The sequence below is a fragment of the Esox lucius genome, chromosome 25 (assembly GCF_011004845.1).
Source record: "Esox lucius isolate fEsoLuc1 chromosome 25, fEsoLuc1.pri, whole genome shotgun sequence".
NCBI lineage: Eukaryota > Metazoa > Chordata > Actinopteri > Esociformes > Esocidae > Esox > Esox lucius.
In genome coordinates, this window is record NC_047593.1 from 1,742,893 (window position 1) to 1,757,293 (window position 14,401).

Consider the following 14,401-nt stretch of genomic DNA (forward strand, 5'->3'; position numbering starts at 1 on the left):
TGCTTGGGGAATATGGGGTCCTGGGTCCTTTGCTAAGGGCTGTCAGGTCCCTGTACAACCGAAGCAGGAGCTTGGTCCGCATTGCCGGCAGTAAGTCAGACTTGTTCCCAGTGCATGTTGGACTCCGGCAGGGCTGCCCTTTGTCACCGGTTCTGTTCGTAATTTTTATGGACAGAATTTCTAGGCGCAGCCAGGGGCCGGAGGGTGTCAGGTTTGGGGACCACACAATTTCGTCTCTGCTCTTTGCAGATGATGTTGTCGTGTTGGCCCCTTCTAACCAGGACCTTCAGCATGCACTGGGACGGTTTGCAGCCGAGTGTGAAGCGGTGGGGATGAAAATCAGTACCTCCAAATCCGAGGCCATGGTCCTCAGTCGGAAAAGGGTGGCTTGCCCACTTCAGGTTGGTGGAGAGTGCCTGCCTCAAGTGGAGGAGTTTAAGTATCTAGGGGTCTTGTTCACGAGTGAGGGAAGGATGGAACGGGAGATTGACAGACGGATCGGTGCAGCTTCTGCAGTAATGCAGTCGATGTATCGGTCTGTCGTGGTGAAGAAAGAGCTGAGCCGCAAGGCGAAGCTCTCGATTTACCAGTCAATCTACGTTCCTACTCTCACCTATGGTCATGAGCTTTGGGTCATGACCGAAAGGACAAGATCCCGGATACAGGCGGCCGAAATGAGCTTTCTCCGCAGGGTGGCCGGGCGATCCCTTAGAGATAGGGTGAGAAGCTCGGTCACCCGGGAGGAGCTCAGAGTAGAGCCGCTGCTCCTCCACATCGAGAGGGGTCAGCTGAGGTGGCTTGGGCATCTTTTCCGGATGCCTCCGGAACGCCTTCCTGGGAAGGTGTTCCGGTCCCGTCCCACCGGGAAGAGACCCCGGGGAAGACCTAGGACACGCTGGAGGGACTATGTCTCCCGGCTGGCCTGGGAACGCCTCGGTGTCCCCCCGGAAGAGCTAGAGGAAGTGTCTGGGGAGAGGGAAGTCTGGGCATCCCTGCTTAGACTGCTGCCCACGCGACCCGGCCCCGGATAAGCGGAAGAAGATGCAAAAAAAAAAAAAAAAAAATGTCTGCAAAGGAGCAAATGGTATTGCTTGCAAATGCAACATCACTTTCAGTGAACAACTAAATCCTGTTTCAGACCAGGTTAATAAAACATCTCTTACATCTTGGTGACAAGATCCCCTGCAATATTTCCATTATGTGCAAACCTCAATATCTTTGCCTCTGTGAATCCTGGATTAAGCCTGCTGAATCCATTTCCCTAAATGAGGCATCTCCTCCAGATACACTAGTGACCATAACCCTCCTGCATCCCACAAAAGTGGTGTTGTTAACATTACAACAGCAAATTCCATATTACTCTGTGTTTTGAGGTATTAGACAGGAAATACATGAAGGCAGTGTACACAATCACTTTTCATAGCTTCTATTTACAGGCCCCTTGGACTTGCTCCAACTTTTCCCTTGGTCCTGCTGTACTTATCTATACCTACGCTTAATTCAAAAGATGTATACCACCTTACTATTTCTAACCTCTTATTTTCAGTGTAGTCTGGCCCAGTGGCATGAAGGTGAATGGCAAGGCACTAGATTAATGAAATATCATCCCTGTCTTTGCCTGGCAAGCTCCCCTCTCTCCACTGGGAGAGAGGGGAGAGAACCGTATGAGCTATACTGTTTCAGGGAGGCTTGTGGGGTGTTGGTGTCCCTTTGGTGATCTAGTGGGTGGAGTTTTTCTTGGTTTGTTGGCCCTGTCCAGGTAATCTGAATACAGGGCCACAGTGTTTCCAGGAACCTCACGTCCCTACATTTTATACTCCCAACTATTTGTGTGCCGTGAATCAATTCTATGCTGAGGCACCTTTTGAATATATAGAATGCTCACTCTAATTTATCTAGAGACTTGTTGAATCTAAGGAGGACCAGAGCCCTTCAACCTGGTGTTAGGACTACCTGGACAGAAGACTCCTAGCTGTCCCTTTTCAAAGTACACCTGGTTTTGTTGTAGATCTGTTTTCTGCATGAAGACTCCTGCGGTTACTGCCCAATGCCTACCTGGTTGTGCATCTGATCTGGATTCTAAAGACATATGCACTGCCAACATTATCTTTAACAGTATATTTGCTTTTCCATTTTCCTTCAATGAAGAATGTGTAACAGTCTATGGTACTTGTCTACAGAGCAAAAAGAGGAGCTTCTGTCTGCCTACCTCCAGGCAATGCACAAACGCTACATCCCGACCCACGCTCTTTGTTCAGCCACCTCTTGGCTGTCCCACCCTTTCAGAGCAGTTCCCGATCCACACTGTGAAAACTCTTCTCTGTCCTGGCACCTCAATGGTGGAACTATTGTAGCTTCTGTAGGAGACTAGTACAGTAGAATCTCTACCTATCTTCAAAAAATGTCTAAACACTCACCTTTTCATAGAGAACTTAATATAGTTCCACTGCCACCATGGCTGTCTGTTGTCTTTTGTCAACTTTTATATTTTATGTTTATTATTTGTGTGGTTTTTGCAGCACATACCTTTGCTGATAAATTATTGCTCTGGATAAGAGCATCTGCTAAATGACTAAAATGTAAATGTAAAAGCACAACCTGGGAAAAGTTAGTGGTCTTCCAATGAAAACCTATAAGGTTCCTCTACTTCGGGCACCTTACAAACAAAAACATGGTGGGTTTGATGTGCAAGAAAATAAGCTACATCAGTGTGCATACAAAAGATCTAATATGAAAAATGTAAAAGGTTTGCTGAATATGATGCATGATAAATCCTTAATAGTCACTTAATCCAATCAAATTCATTGTTTGGGAGGGGTTTATACAGGCGCTCATGAGAATAATGACTTCAGTGCAACAGTAGCTAGCCAGAAAAATCTTAAAATATTTGTGACACATTTGTGGTGAACTATATCAGTCTTTGAGAAACAAACATAACCTTTTCCAAGGCAAAATGTTTTATTGTGCCCGGACAACACACTCACTTTAGAAGACATAATAGGGCCGGTAACACTGAATGATGGGTTTTCTAAAACGATATGTGGCTCCTGTCACAATCTTCTGATTTTCGCCTAACGAACGATAGCCTGTAGGAACTTTTTTTTTCAGAACAGCATTTAGGGAGAGAAATTGTAATGGCTTTATTGACTCAATGTTATGAATAGAGCACAGTTCATCCAAAACAGAATTTCATTTTTCCTTCATCTTTTCTTTCACTTCTGACATGTTCAAACCTGGGTAGGAACTAAAAACCTTCAGGGAATGTGTTCTATCCAGCTCAAAGTAATAGTGAAACCATACCTTCAACATGCCTGTGAGTGGAGTTTTTTCGAAAACCAACATCCAGTAATCTCCACGCTGAGAGTCAGCGGCTACTTTTTTCCTAGGTAAGTTTCCAGTCCTCATAGGAGGCCAGAAGAGATTGGAGGTGTGGCCTCACGAGACTACTTACCAGGTAATACTGTCACAAATAGCCACGCTCATCTAGTCCTTTTGCTGTCACTGGATTCCATTTTGCAGTGGGCTTATTGCTGCTATGGCCTGTTTTTCGTGGAAAAAAGAAAGTCAGATAATTGAGTAACTGAGTGAAAGGTCTCAGTATACAATTTATTTCTTTGAGAATGTGTGACATGAAGGGTATACAAAATAACAAACGTAGAGTTATACAACACAGCCAATCAATAACCACCACTTGTTCATTGCAACTATTAGTTATGAAATCATATTTCAGAGTATCTGTTAATCCTTCGTAGCACATTTTGGCCTGTTTTTCCATCCACCAAAATGAAAGCTCTCTCTTCAAAATTGGAAGGACTATAGTTAATCGGTGCCTCTCTAGTATTGTCATTGGCATTGGACACAAAAACGCCATACTGCTTGGGCTCAAAGAAAATGTAGTCTTATAAAATAAGATTAATAATAATATTACAATTTATTAAATGCATTGTGTGTGCATGTTTTAACATGGCCAATAAGGACTTTTGATGGGAATTTCAACTTATTTTTTCTATGCCCAGAGCACAAAATGACCCCCCTACCAGAGAATGATATATTGAAAAGTCTGCTTTTAACAAGGTACATTTGTCACTGCTAGGCCCACAGAGTATTAGTTATCCTGATAACTTTAAACATGGTGTAGTTACAGCTGTAACCAGATTAGATTGTGAAGTGTTTTTTTTACAGCTACAATAAACACATAGTTCCCAAACTGCAGAGCGTTTTCAAAAAGTATGACACGTTCTCTAAATGCACATCACTACAGTAGCTCATATTTCTTTGTAGAGAGATGGCTGTGTCACCATCAATTATAACTGATATGTAGTAAGGATGAGGCAAATTGATCCACAGTAAACATTATAATAACATCCATTTTTGACATCAATAAACCGCATGCTGTGTCTTTAGAATAAATTGGATTAAGAGGGAGCCCATTCTGAAGCCTCTTGGATTGTTTAATTATCACTGCAGGGTCCGGCACAGATCTGTATTTCACTGTTACTATACAGATCCTTTGTCTTTAGAAACTAATATATGTCTTTAAATCAGAAAATAAAATACACACTAGATTCAATATTTAGTAGCACAGCCTTGTACAAAATGCACCAAAGTGCACCAGCTTGAGGGGTGCCTCCCAACTGTTGGTTTCAAATAGCATTTTTTTTAAAAACCATTCCTGGGTGCATTGCAGTGTGTTGCAGGGTTTTAAAGTTTGTGACTGCATCAATGTGATTTAGGCATCCTGGTTGTGGAATACCAACCTGGCCTATGGAGCACACTGCAAATTCGCTCAGCACTGCATGGGGTGGATGTGTAAAAGGTTGGACAAGGCTGCTTTCTCTTATGTTTCTCTATTGTCTCCTTTTGGTAGGTCAGGCACTAGGAAGCTTGATTTATGGCCAGAGAATATGCTGTCCTCCAAGCACATATATAACAGCAAATATTTCCTGTTAATCAACCAGTGTGAAAAGATGCTGAATGGCTTGGCAAAATGTGCATAGGAGGACTTCTGTTTCAAATGTTGACTGTTTTCAACCTGCTGGAGCGTTGCCTTGATGAAGCAAGGCCAAAGTAATGAATTCGTTGTCACAAATAAACAATTCCAATTAAATAAAAGCAATAAGACATCTCTGGGATTTGTGGTGTATGGCCCATATTTTACTCATTATTGCATGCTATAATATCACACCCCCCGGTCCTTATTGCTTCAATAGATAGATAGCCTATTTTGGTTTGACCACTGCTATGCAATCAAATTCAAAATAACAAGTTCTAAGTTAGCTCATCATTGAGCATGAGTCTATTGCTCTCCTGTTTCTTCCTCCCCTCTGTATTCAGTCGCACACTGTTGCCGGCTTGAGCTACTCCAGCTGCTACAGCAGCTAAAACCGTTTTTTCCCCCTCCTACTAACATTACAGCATTGTTGTATAATTGTAATTTATTTATGATAATTGGGCCATTTCTTGATAACTGCACCGTGATTTACATTTTGTGAAAACAAAAGCAGCAACAGTTTTGCTAGGATTTGACTAGTCCAAAACAAAATAGTTAAAAGTTAAAATCCCTTGACTGTCTAAGCTTACCTGCATCAGGGCGGGTTTTGGGAGGGTCTAGCATGGAATGTGTGTCTGTGGAGTGCAGGTGGTGGCTGCGGTGGTCTCGTTGCTCCCTTGGTGCTCGGGGAACAGTAGCGGAAAGTAAGAGGGGTCGCTGGTGGTGGTACTTAAGTCTGTATGTGTCTGTCATGCAATTGTCAACACAGAAATACGTTGTGAGGGAAACCCCTTGGGCTGCAGCCGACTCCGCTCCAGGAGGCTTGCTGATGGGCTTTTCTTCGCTTTCTCCTGACGAAGGGTTACTTCTCTCCATGTCCGAGCCCGACTTTGAGCTGGCCCCGGATGAGGGCCTCTGGAGAGGGCCATTGGGTTCAGACCTGTTTGGGCTGGGTGTTTGTGAGACAAGAGTGGCTCGGATGGTGGGGCGAGGGCTGGTTTGGGATGGCTCTTGGAGGATTCTGGGACGGAAGCAGTGACGGCCAATGTCTCCTTGGTGATGGGAGGCCTGCTGGATGGCTTTGGGCTGAGGCAGTGGAGGTGTTGTGGATTGATGTTGAGAGGAAGGATCTCCCAGCTCAACATAGGGAGGTTGGTGAAAGGCTAAGTGGTGAGGGGGAAAGGGTGACTCGGACAGCAGAAGCTCACTGTTGCTGGAGCGGTAAGCGCTGTCTTCTGGTTCTGAGAGATTTCCGGCTAAGTCGTCTGAGCTGTTCCACTCCGAGCTGCTTGTTTTGCCAAGGCGCCGAAGAGCAGAGCCATTGCCATGATGGCCACCTCTGTTGTTATTGGTCATCTCTGTTGATTCCATCATGTGACTGCTCTTGTTGTCTGCGGATGCCCAATCTTTCTCTGGACAAGCGCCCTTCTTGGAACTTCCAGGGCTGTATCGAAACTTTCGTCTGTAGAACATATTTTATTGTTTTAAGTGCACACAATCTAGCTGTACACAGTGACAAAAAAACAACATTTAAAATACAGTTTAACTAATACAAATATTCAAGTTTCTACCTTGAACTTGGACTATTTTTCAGGAGATGTGAAACCTGATGGTCGTAGTTCTTTTCCTGAGTTTTTATTTGATGTTTGCCTAGAAGATAATGCATTTCATAAAAATGTAATCATTTCATTTGATCATGATTCAAATGGTTAGAAAATCTATGATATAATACAAACAGACAAATAAATGCAACAATGCTGAAAAAAGAGAAACAGTAGGAATATTAAAAGGAAATAGAGTGAGCAAGAGAGATAAACAGTGAGAGAAAGAAAAAGGAATGGCCAATTTTAAGGGAGATGGTCTATTTCTCTTACAGTGCCTATGAGTAAGGAGACTAAAAGTAGTTCTATTTTCTGACGCACTGTGGCAGTACAGGGTTCATCTTCACCATCGTTGGTCCTGTGGCTGGATCGACCAAATCAGCAGACACGTCAGCACAGGAGAGGGGAGCAGCATGCACACTAAATTCCTCCACTTTAAAAATAGATGCGTTATTTTTTCTTTACTGTTGCTGACCTAGAGGCCCATGCAAGGATAAAAGGTGTTGGAGCTGGTTGAAAAAATGTGTCTTTATATTCACTGTAGAGGGAAGCATTGCTATAAGCTAACATATTCAGGCAAAAGGAAAGAACTGGCTGGACTCTGATCTTGCCTGAAACAAGCTAAGTTTTTATTAATTTTACTTTTTTACATAATTTAACATATCCTTCTAGAACACACTCTGTAAACATTAACATCAATGAATTATTAGTCCAGCTGCTGTATGAAGCAGCATTTGGGGATTGTCAGACTAATACATGTGAAGGGATTTAACAGAAGAACAGGTTAAATCAACAGGTGGGCACTACAGAGACCAACAGTCAACTACCAAACAATGTGTATGTCTGCTTATTTAAAACTAAAAGACTGATTAATGTCTAAAAATCCCTATTCTAGTCAAATTTATATACAATTATTTTATACTGTTAAATTGGAAATATTCTTCATAGAATATGATTTCCCTCAAATAAAAATGAAACACACAAAGCTAATATTTCCAACAATCCCAACAATTTACAAATCTAAAATATAGTCTGGTCTTTTCATTTTTATAGTAGCTTCTGTAAAAGTCATCAAGGCAGATGGCAAACAACTCCTAGGAAACAGTTATAGCTCATCCTTAAGCAAGCTTTAATGAGATCAACATCTTAACAAAACTACAACAAACCATTAAATCATTACACTATTGTATTTTTATAGTTTGCCTAACCTCATTTTCAGTGTTAAACATTTTAGGAAACCCACTGGAACAAACAATACATGTCCTATCCCACCGTATACTACAAATGTCTGATTATGACATTTTCAATTACAGTCCTGCTATTTACATTATTATCGGTAGGCCATTTGTTATCTCGGCTCAACGTCTAGGTTTCCACGCTGGGTTAGGGTATTATTCTATTCTTGGAAATAGTATATATTTTTTTAAATAGGGTGTGCAGATTAGAATGTAGGAGATTTGAAAGGCTTGATTTTGCATGACTCACTAGACATGTGGAATTGTGTATTCATGACAAAAAAAAAATTGAGATTTTGGGCTTCTTGCCCTCTGTTCATTTGGCAATAATCTAGCGCTATTAAATCAGGGGATCAAAATGAACGGTCCTATAATCTGCTTTTCCTTCTTTTTTAAGCCTGTGTTTCCCTGAAGCTGTTATGGGTGGGGGAAAAGTCTGGAATTTCTCTTTTTTGTTATTGTTATTTGAAACGTAAATGCATAGTCATATTATCTTAGATCACAGACCAAAATACACAATAGCTATACATGTCATATTGCTGCAAGTGTTACACTATGAAAGGTAGATGATACAATATGCTTTGTACTTAATTAGAATAGAGTTTGCCATTATAATGTTATATTTCTTAAGATTAAAACAATTCTTTGCATCTCTAAGTCATCTTGTGGATGACAGATAAAAACCCTTCATTTACCAGGTAAGCTGATTGAGAACAAATTGACATATACAGCAATGATATGACCAAGGATCAACAAGGGTAAACTTCCTTACTCAGGGAAAGAATGTTCTGTACATTTTTACTGGTCAGATGCTCTAACCGCTAGGATTCTGAATTGTTTTATTTTTGTTTAAACTACAAACAACGAATCTTCACAACATAGAACAACAACTTCTAAATACATTAAAATGCATGTTAAACTCAGGATTTCCACTTACCTTGATGCAAAGGGGAGCTTTCCACATCAGGTTTTAAATCACATCTGTTTGGGTGAAGTTGACCCCTGCTGAAAAGAATTATTTGTCATCGCAGAAAATAGAGTCATTAATTAACTGTATTGTCTGGAAACGTGATTCCTGTGAAAATAAAAAAATGTAGTATGAACAACCACTGTAATGCATGCATGCATGAGTATGAGTTGTACTAAGTACAATATTGTTGACCTATGAACATGATTAAATGCATTACAATCACTTAAGGGGATATTTTGGCAATTAGCAGATATTTCTACTTTGCACTTTCACATCACCAATTGCATTACTATTGCAATGGATCCAGATTCCATTTTAAAATTCATTAAACACCATTCACAAACAAATGTGACTTTAAGTAGGAAATGCCAAAATCTCACACTATACTGTTATCACAAGACTTGAATCTACAGAAGACAAAGACCACAACATCAAACAATAATTTATGCTTCTAGGCTTTAGTTCAGCAAGCTAGCACAGTCTGCCACACCCACCTCTGAGATGAGACTTCTGAAGTCAAACGTTGCTCCTTGCCGGCAATGCTGTCCACCCCCGGCGAGTCAGGGTTGGTAGAGCCACTGCTCAGCCGGTCGCTGCTCTCGTAGCCTGACTCGGTTCTCTGGATGGTCCAGGTTTCACTACGCAACAAGGCTTTTGGCCCAGCCTTGGCCCTCCCCACACTGCTGCCGGTGTTCCCAACCCCTCCACCTCCCTTGTCGCCATGCCCACTGGCCCTGCCTTCTGATTCAAGAGAGCTATGGCTCTCAGTCTCATGACGCTGCTCATCCTCATAAATTGTCATCAAGCATTTCTGCTGTTTGCGCTCTTCCCTCATTCTGAGACGCTCTCGTTCCCACTCTTTATCCCTTTCCTGCTCTTTTTCGCGCTCCCGGTTATCCCGTTCACCACCATGCAGCCTTCCCTGACAGGAAGGTTTAACGCGCCATGGGCTACAGCCACGTCCATGCTGCTGCTGTTGTTGTTGCCGGCGTTCAAGGTCATTTAAGACGCTGTCCACATTCAGAACTTCACGGATTGGCCTCCATGACGGCTTGGCTTTGTTGCGGCCCGATCCGTTACCCCACGCTTCCTGGCTGCTGTCCTGTTCATGCCGACCAGGGGAGATTTCGTTTCTCCAACTGTGTCCGTCAGGGGCACCGGACTGAGAGCGTGTGTCCTGGGAAACTTTGCTCTGGTGATAGGATGAAAACTTGTCAGCTCGGGCACTGCTGCCACCTCTAAACCTCTGGTCGCTGTGCTGTTTTAGCCCACCCTCTGGAGGAGATCTTGCATAGGCCATATCTAAACAGGAAGAGAACAACCATTTTATATCAAATGTCTTTTGGGGTAACAATACACAATTTAGCAGAGGTTATAACAACATCTGTGTATAATATATATTGTATATACAATGCCTTGCAAATGTTATCAGACCAATTCTCAAATTATACAGAACTGCAAATGGTATATTGAAATTTCATTATGTTTGAAACAAAAAATTATGTTTCAAACAAAAAATATAAATATGTTGCTTGCCTAAATATAAAACACTTGTGCTGTGAAAGCGCAGGCATTGAAGGAATAAGAAAGATACTGAAATATTCTTTGGAAGCTTCCTGCTTTGGAAGTTAACTCAGATGACAGAAAGTTCCAGAACAAGGAGAAGTATACAAAATAGTACTTCTGCATGCTGTTAAATTTTATCTGCAAAACTGAATTTTCCAATGTAATGGCACTCTGCAATATTTAGTTTATTTTTCAAGATCTTTGAGAGTCTTACATTTGCACTTGTGGACTACCTTAAAAAAGGGGGCTCATCTGACCACAACACACAATTCCAATTATAATTCCAATAATGCTTTGCAAAGTTCAGGTGCTGCAATTTGTGGTTTGGGCTGAGTAAGACCTTCTTTCATTCAACCCTTCCAAAGAAAGGTTGTTGACATGGAGGTGGTGTCTAACAGCTGATTTTGACTTGATAACCCAACATTCCACTCGGCAGTCTTGCAGTTCTGAAACTTCCATCCTTGGCACCTTCTTCGTCTCCCTCAATACGCAGGTGTCATTTACTTGACAAATTTACAAATGTTCCAGACTTCTGAAACCCTGACTGTGCTTAGGAGTATTCAACTGTAAGTATTTTATATATTCTTTACCTGATCTGTTTCGGTGAACAACCATCTGTATGTTTTGCAGCTGACAGCTCTTTGGTTTTACCCATCATGATGTAAAGTATGGCACAGGGATTTTACGTGCATGTGACAGGAAAAGGTGAAAGGCATCAGACCAACTGAAAAGCACAACATTTCCCAGTAGACTCTACTTTAAATATTCTTTAGGGGTACTAATACTTTTGAAACCTTTTTGCAGGAAAAATCTTGTGTTTGAATGAAAGTACAAGCCCATGTTTGTTTGCAGCCAAATTATTACAAATTGTTTGTGTTGTGTTGTTTTTTGTAGTCCCATTTGCGAAATGTTCCAAAACATCCTGAGTAAACTGTATATACTGTATATGCAATATATAAATATATACACACACAAATATTTAGTGTACTCTTTAGGAGTACAATACTGATAATACACTCAGAAATGTCTAAGTATTATAAAAATTTACAGGGAAAATGCAACTTAAATCGTATGAAATGTAGCCATTGCTTTTCAGGGAATCTCTCGAAGCAAAATATAACATGTACCCTGTAAAAAGATTCCCTAAGAGTAAATGAACATGCATTGTACCTTTGTGTGGGTCTGGTTTTCGATGCCCCCTTTCAGCCTCCTTCTTTAGTCCTTCAACAACCCTCTGGGAAGTCTCCTTAGAAGGATCACGGAATTTGTTGGGACTTCCAGATGGACCTTTTGCTGAGAATAATTCAGGATTGCAAAAACAAATAAGATACAATAAATGCCATGCAATGTGATTTCATTAATTTGGCAATTTATTTACAGTGCAAATTCATATGTATTTGGAAAGTGGCAAGATGTTTTGGCTCTATACACAGTACACTTGATTTTAGTTGGGTGAAACAACATTGGATTTGAACTGGATTTGACAGGAAGCAGACTGACAGCTTTCGTTTGAGAGTATTTACATCCATCAACCATATTTTATTTTTTTATACAGAGCCCCCACCACTCATTTACATTTCTTTGTTGCAACCAACTCCAAATTAAATTTAAAGTCAAGCATTGTGGATGCACTAATGATGCAAAAAAGATACTTGCCTTAGCAAAAGACAACTGTGAAGACAATTGCCCAAATACTTTGCATACTCTTAAATGGGAAGGCTATGCACAGTACCATTTGTACCATTTAAAACCCAAAATGATGGAATACAGAGCCAAAACATCAAAGTTGTCCATTTTTTAAAATGTATTTATACAGAGTCAGACTTAGACCTAGGTCTCTTTTACCGCTGAGCTCTGTATTACAGCAAATAAAAACATTTACAAATAAATAACACATAACTAAGGTATTAAAACACATTTATGAAAAATATTTACAATGAATAACAAAAGGGTAACCAAAACATCTAACTTGAGCATATTCTGCAAAACATTCCATGAGGAAGGGTACAGTAGACAAAAAACAGTCTTCCCTAACTCTGAATGAACCCATGGTATCTCTACGACTAACCAGTCTTGAGAGTGTGTTTGATAAAGCTGTTTTTATATTATTATTTTGGCGTTAAGATAGTTTGGATGTTCTTTCATTAAAACATATATACAAAGATCAACCAACATCTGACCCTTCTGGAAGCCTGAGGGTCCAAGCCATCTGATGTGTATAAAAGATAGTGATATGTGTGATAGTTCATACCTGTAACAAAACACAAAGAAGCATGATGAACCGCATCTAGAGGTTTTCTTGCTGAGGCTAAAACATGCATATTTAAATTATTACCATAATTCAAGACTGACATGAAAGTGAGTTGTACATTTTCCAATCTATGCTGATAATACAGACATGATTTTTTTCCAAAAAATAAACCAATTCTAATTCATAGCTTCTTCACCAATGTGTGTTTTGAAAGAGAGATTTTCATCCAACCAAATTCAGTTATTTGTAGGAGGATCTGTCAATTGTTAAAATCAACTAAATACTTATTTTGGGAATTTGAGAATAGTATATACTTTGTTTTACTTACATTTAGCGCCAGCTTTAGCTCTATAATAAACTGTAAATGCAAACGCTCGAGCAATAAACAGGGTAGCAGCGTACAGAATAAAAGTAAAAATTTGAGTTTCTCACAGTCACAGATAAAATGTATATACAAAAAAACTAAACAAAGGACCGAAAATATAACCCCTGGGGAGCTCCTTTGTGAAGTACTACATATTATATTCAACACCTTCCATAACAATGTCCTGGGTTCATAATCTGGTGACCACAACCAAGCCCAACAAGGTATTTTCTTTTTTATCAAAATGGAACTAACAGAGTTGCCATAAAGAAGCCTTTACTGCGCCAATGCTTCAAAAAAGTCTGGTTACAATATGCCCGACAACACCTTGACATGACTCACAGCCTCTGGCACACTGTAATTTGGAGTGACAAGACCAAAATAGAGCTTTATGGTCACAACCATAAGTGCTATGTTTGGAGAGGGGTCAACAAGGCCTATAGTGTACAGAATATCATCCCCACTGTGAAGCATGGTGGTGGCACATTGATGTTTTGTGGGTGTGTGAGCTCTAAAGGCCTGGGGAATCTTGTGAAAATTGATGGCAAGATGAATGCAGCATGTTATCAGAAAATACTGGCAGACAATTAGTATTCTTCTGTACGAAAGCTGCGTATGGGATGCTCTTAGACTGTTCAACATGACAATGACCCTAAGCACAAGACCAAGTTGACCCTCCAGTGGTTACAGCACAAAAAGTTGAAGGTCCTGGAATGGCCATCACAGTCTACTGACCTTAATATCATCAACTACCAAAGACTTTGGATGACCTGGAGGCATTTTGCCAAGACGAATGGGCAGTTATACCACCTGCAAGAATTTGGGGCTTCAAAGACAACTATTACAAAAGACTGCACGCTGTCAGTATTTTTCTTTGTTGCCATGTTTTGTTTTATGATTCTGCCATTCTGTAATGACCTACAGTTGAATGTGAATTCCATAAGAAATAAAATAAATGGGTTTTGCCTGCTCACTCATGTTTACTTTACAAATGGTACATATTTACCAATTATCCAAGGGTATGCAAACATTTGAACACAACTGTAGATTATTTTCTTACTAGCAAACATACGTTTGAACCCACTCTCCCGTCAACACACCTATACATGTAGAAGTAAATTCACACAATGTTTACAGCACAATGTTTATGCATAGGCAATGTTTGGCTCTCTCAAATGTGAAAAAGTTCAGGGTGGGAGGTGCAAATCATTGGTTTCCATTAGACCACAGGTGTCAAACCGGTTCCACGGAGGGCCGAGTGTCTGCAGGTTTTCGCTCTCACCTTGTACCTGATTGATTAATTAGTTCACTAATTGGTTAATTTCTACCCCCACCTGGTTGTTCAGGTCTGACCTGGGAACCAATTTAAAGGAAAACCCAAAGACCTGCAGACACATGGCCCTCCGTGGAACCGGTTTGACACC

At 40.7% G+C, this 14,401-nt stretch overlaps 1 protein-coding gene across 3 annotated transcripts in view; it reads right to left on the minus strand.

The window, feature by feature from the left end:
• The window catches only part of usp53b (ubiquitin specific peptidase 53b), an 81,833-nt gene that overhangs the window by 15,189 nt on the left and 52,243 nt on the right, over positions 1–14,401 (minus strand). The window contains exons 13-18 of one of the 3 annotated variants that reach the window (XM_020043923.3): positions 11,533–11,655; positions 9,291–10,098; positions 8,764–8,828; positions 6,562–6,640; positions 5,581–6,452; positions 3,452–3,540 (exon numbers count right to left, since the gene is read on the minus strand). In XM_020043923.3, the coding sequence (XP_019899482.2) occupies positions 3,464–3,540; positions 5,581–6,452; positions 6,562–6,640; positions 8,764–8,828; positions 9,291–10,098; positions 11,533–11,655 (2,024 nt within the window). In that variant the 3' untranslated portion in view covers positions 3,452–3,463. Of the gene's footprint in view, positions 1–3,451; positions 3,541–5,580; positions 6,453–6,561; positions 6,641–6,912; positions 7,025–8,763; positions 8,832–9,290; positions 10,099–11,532; positions 11,656–14,401 lie in introns of those variants that run through there. The other 2 variants (XM_020043921.3, XM_034291105.1) reach the window with 2 other exon arrangements.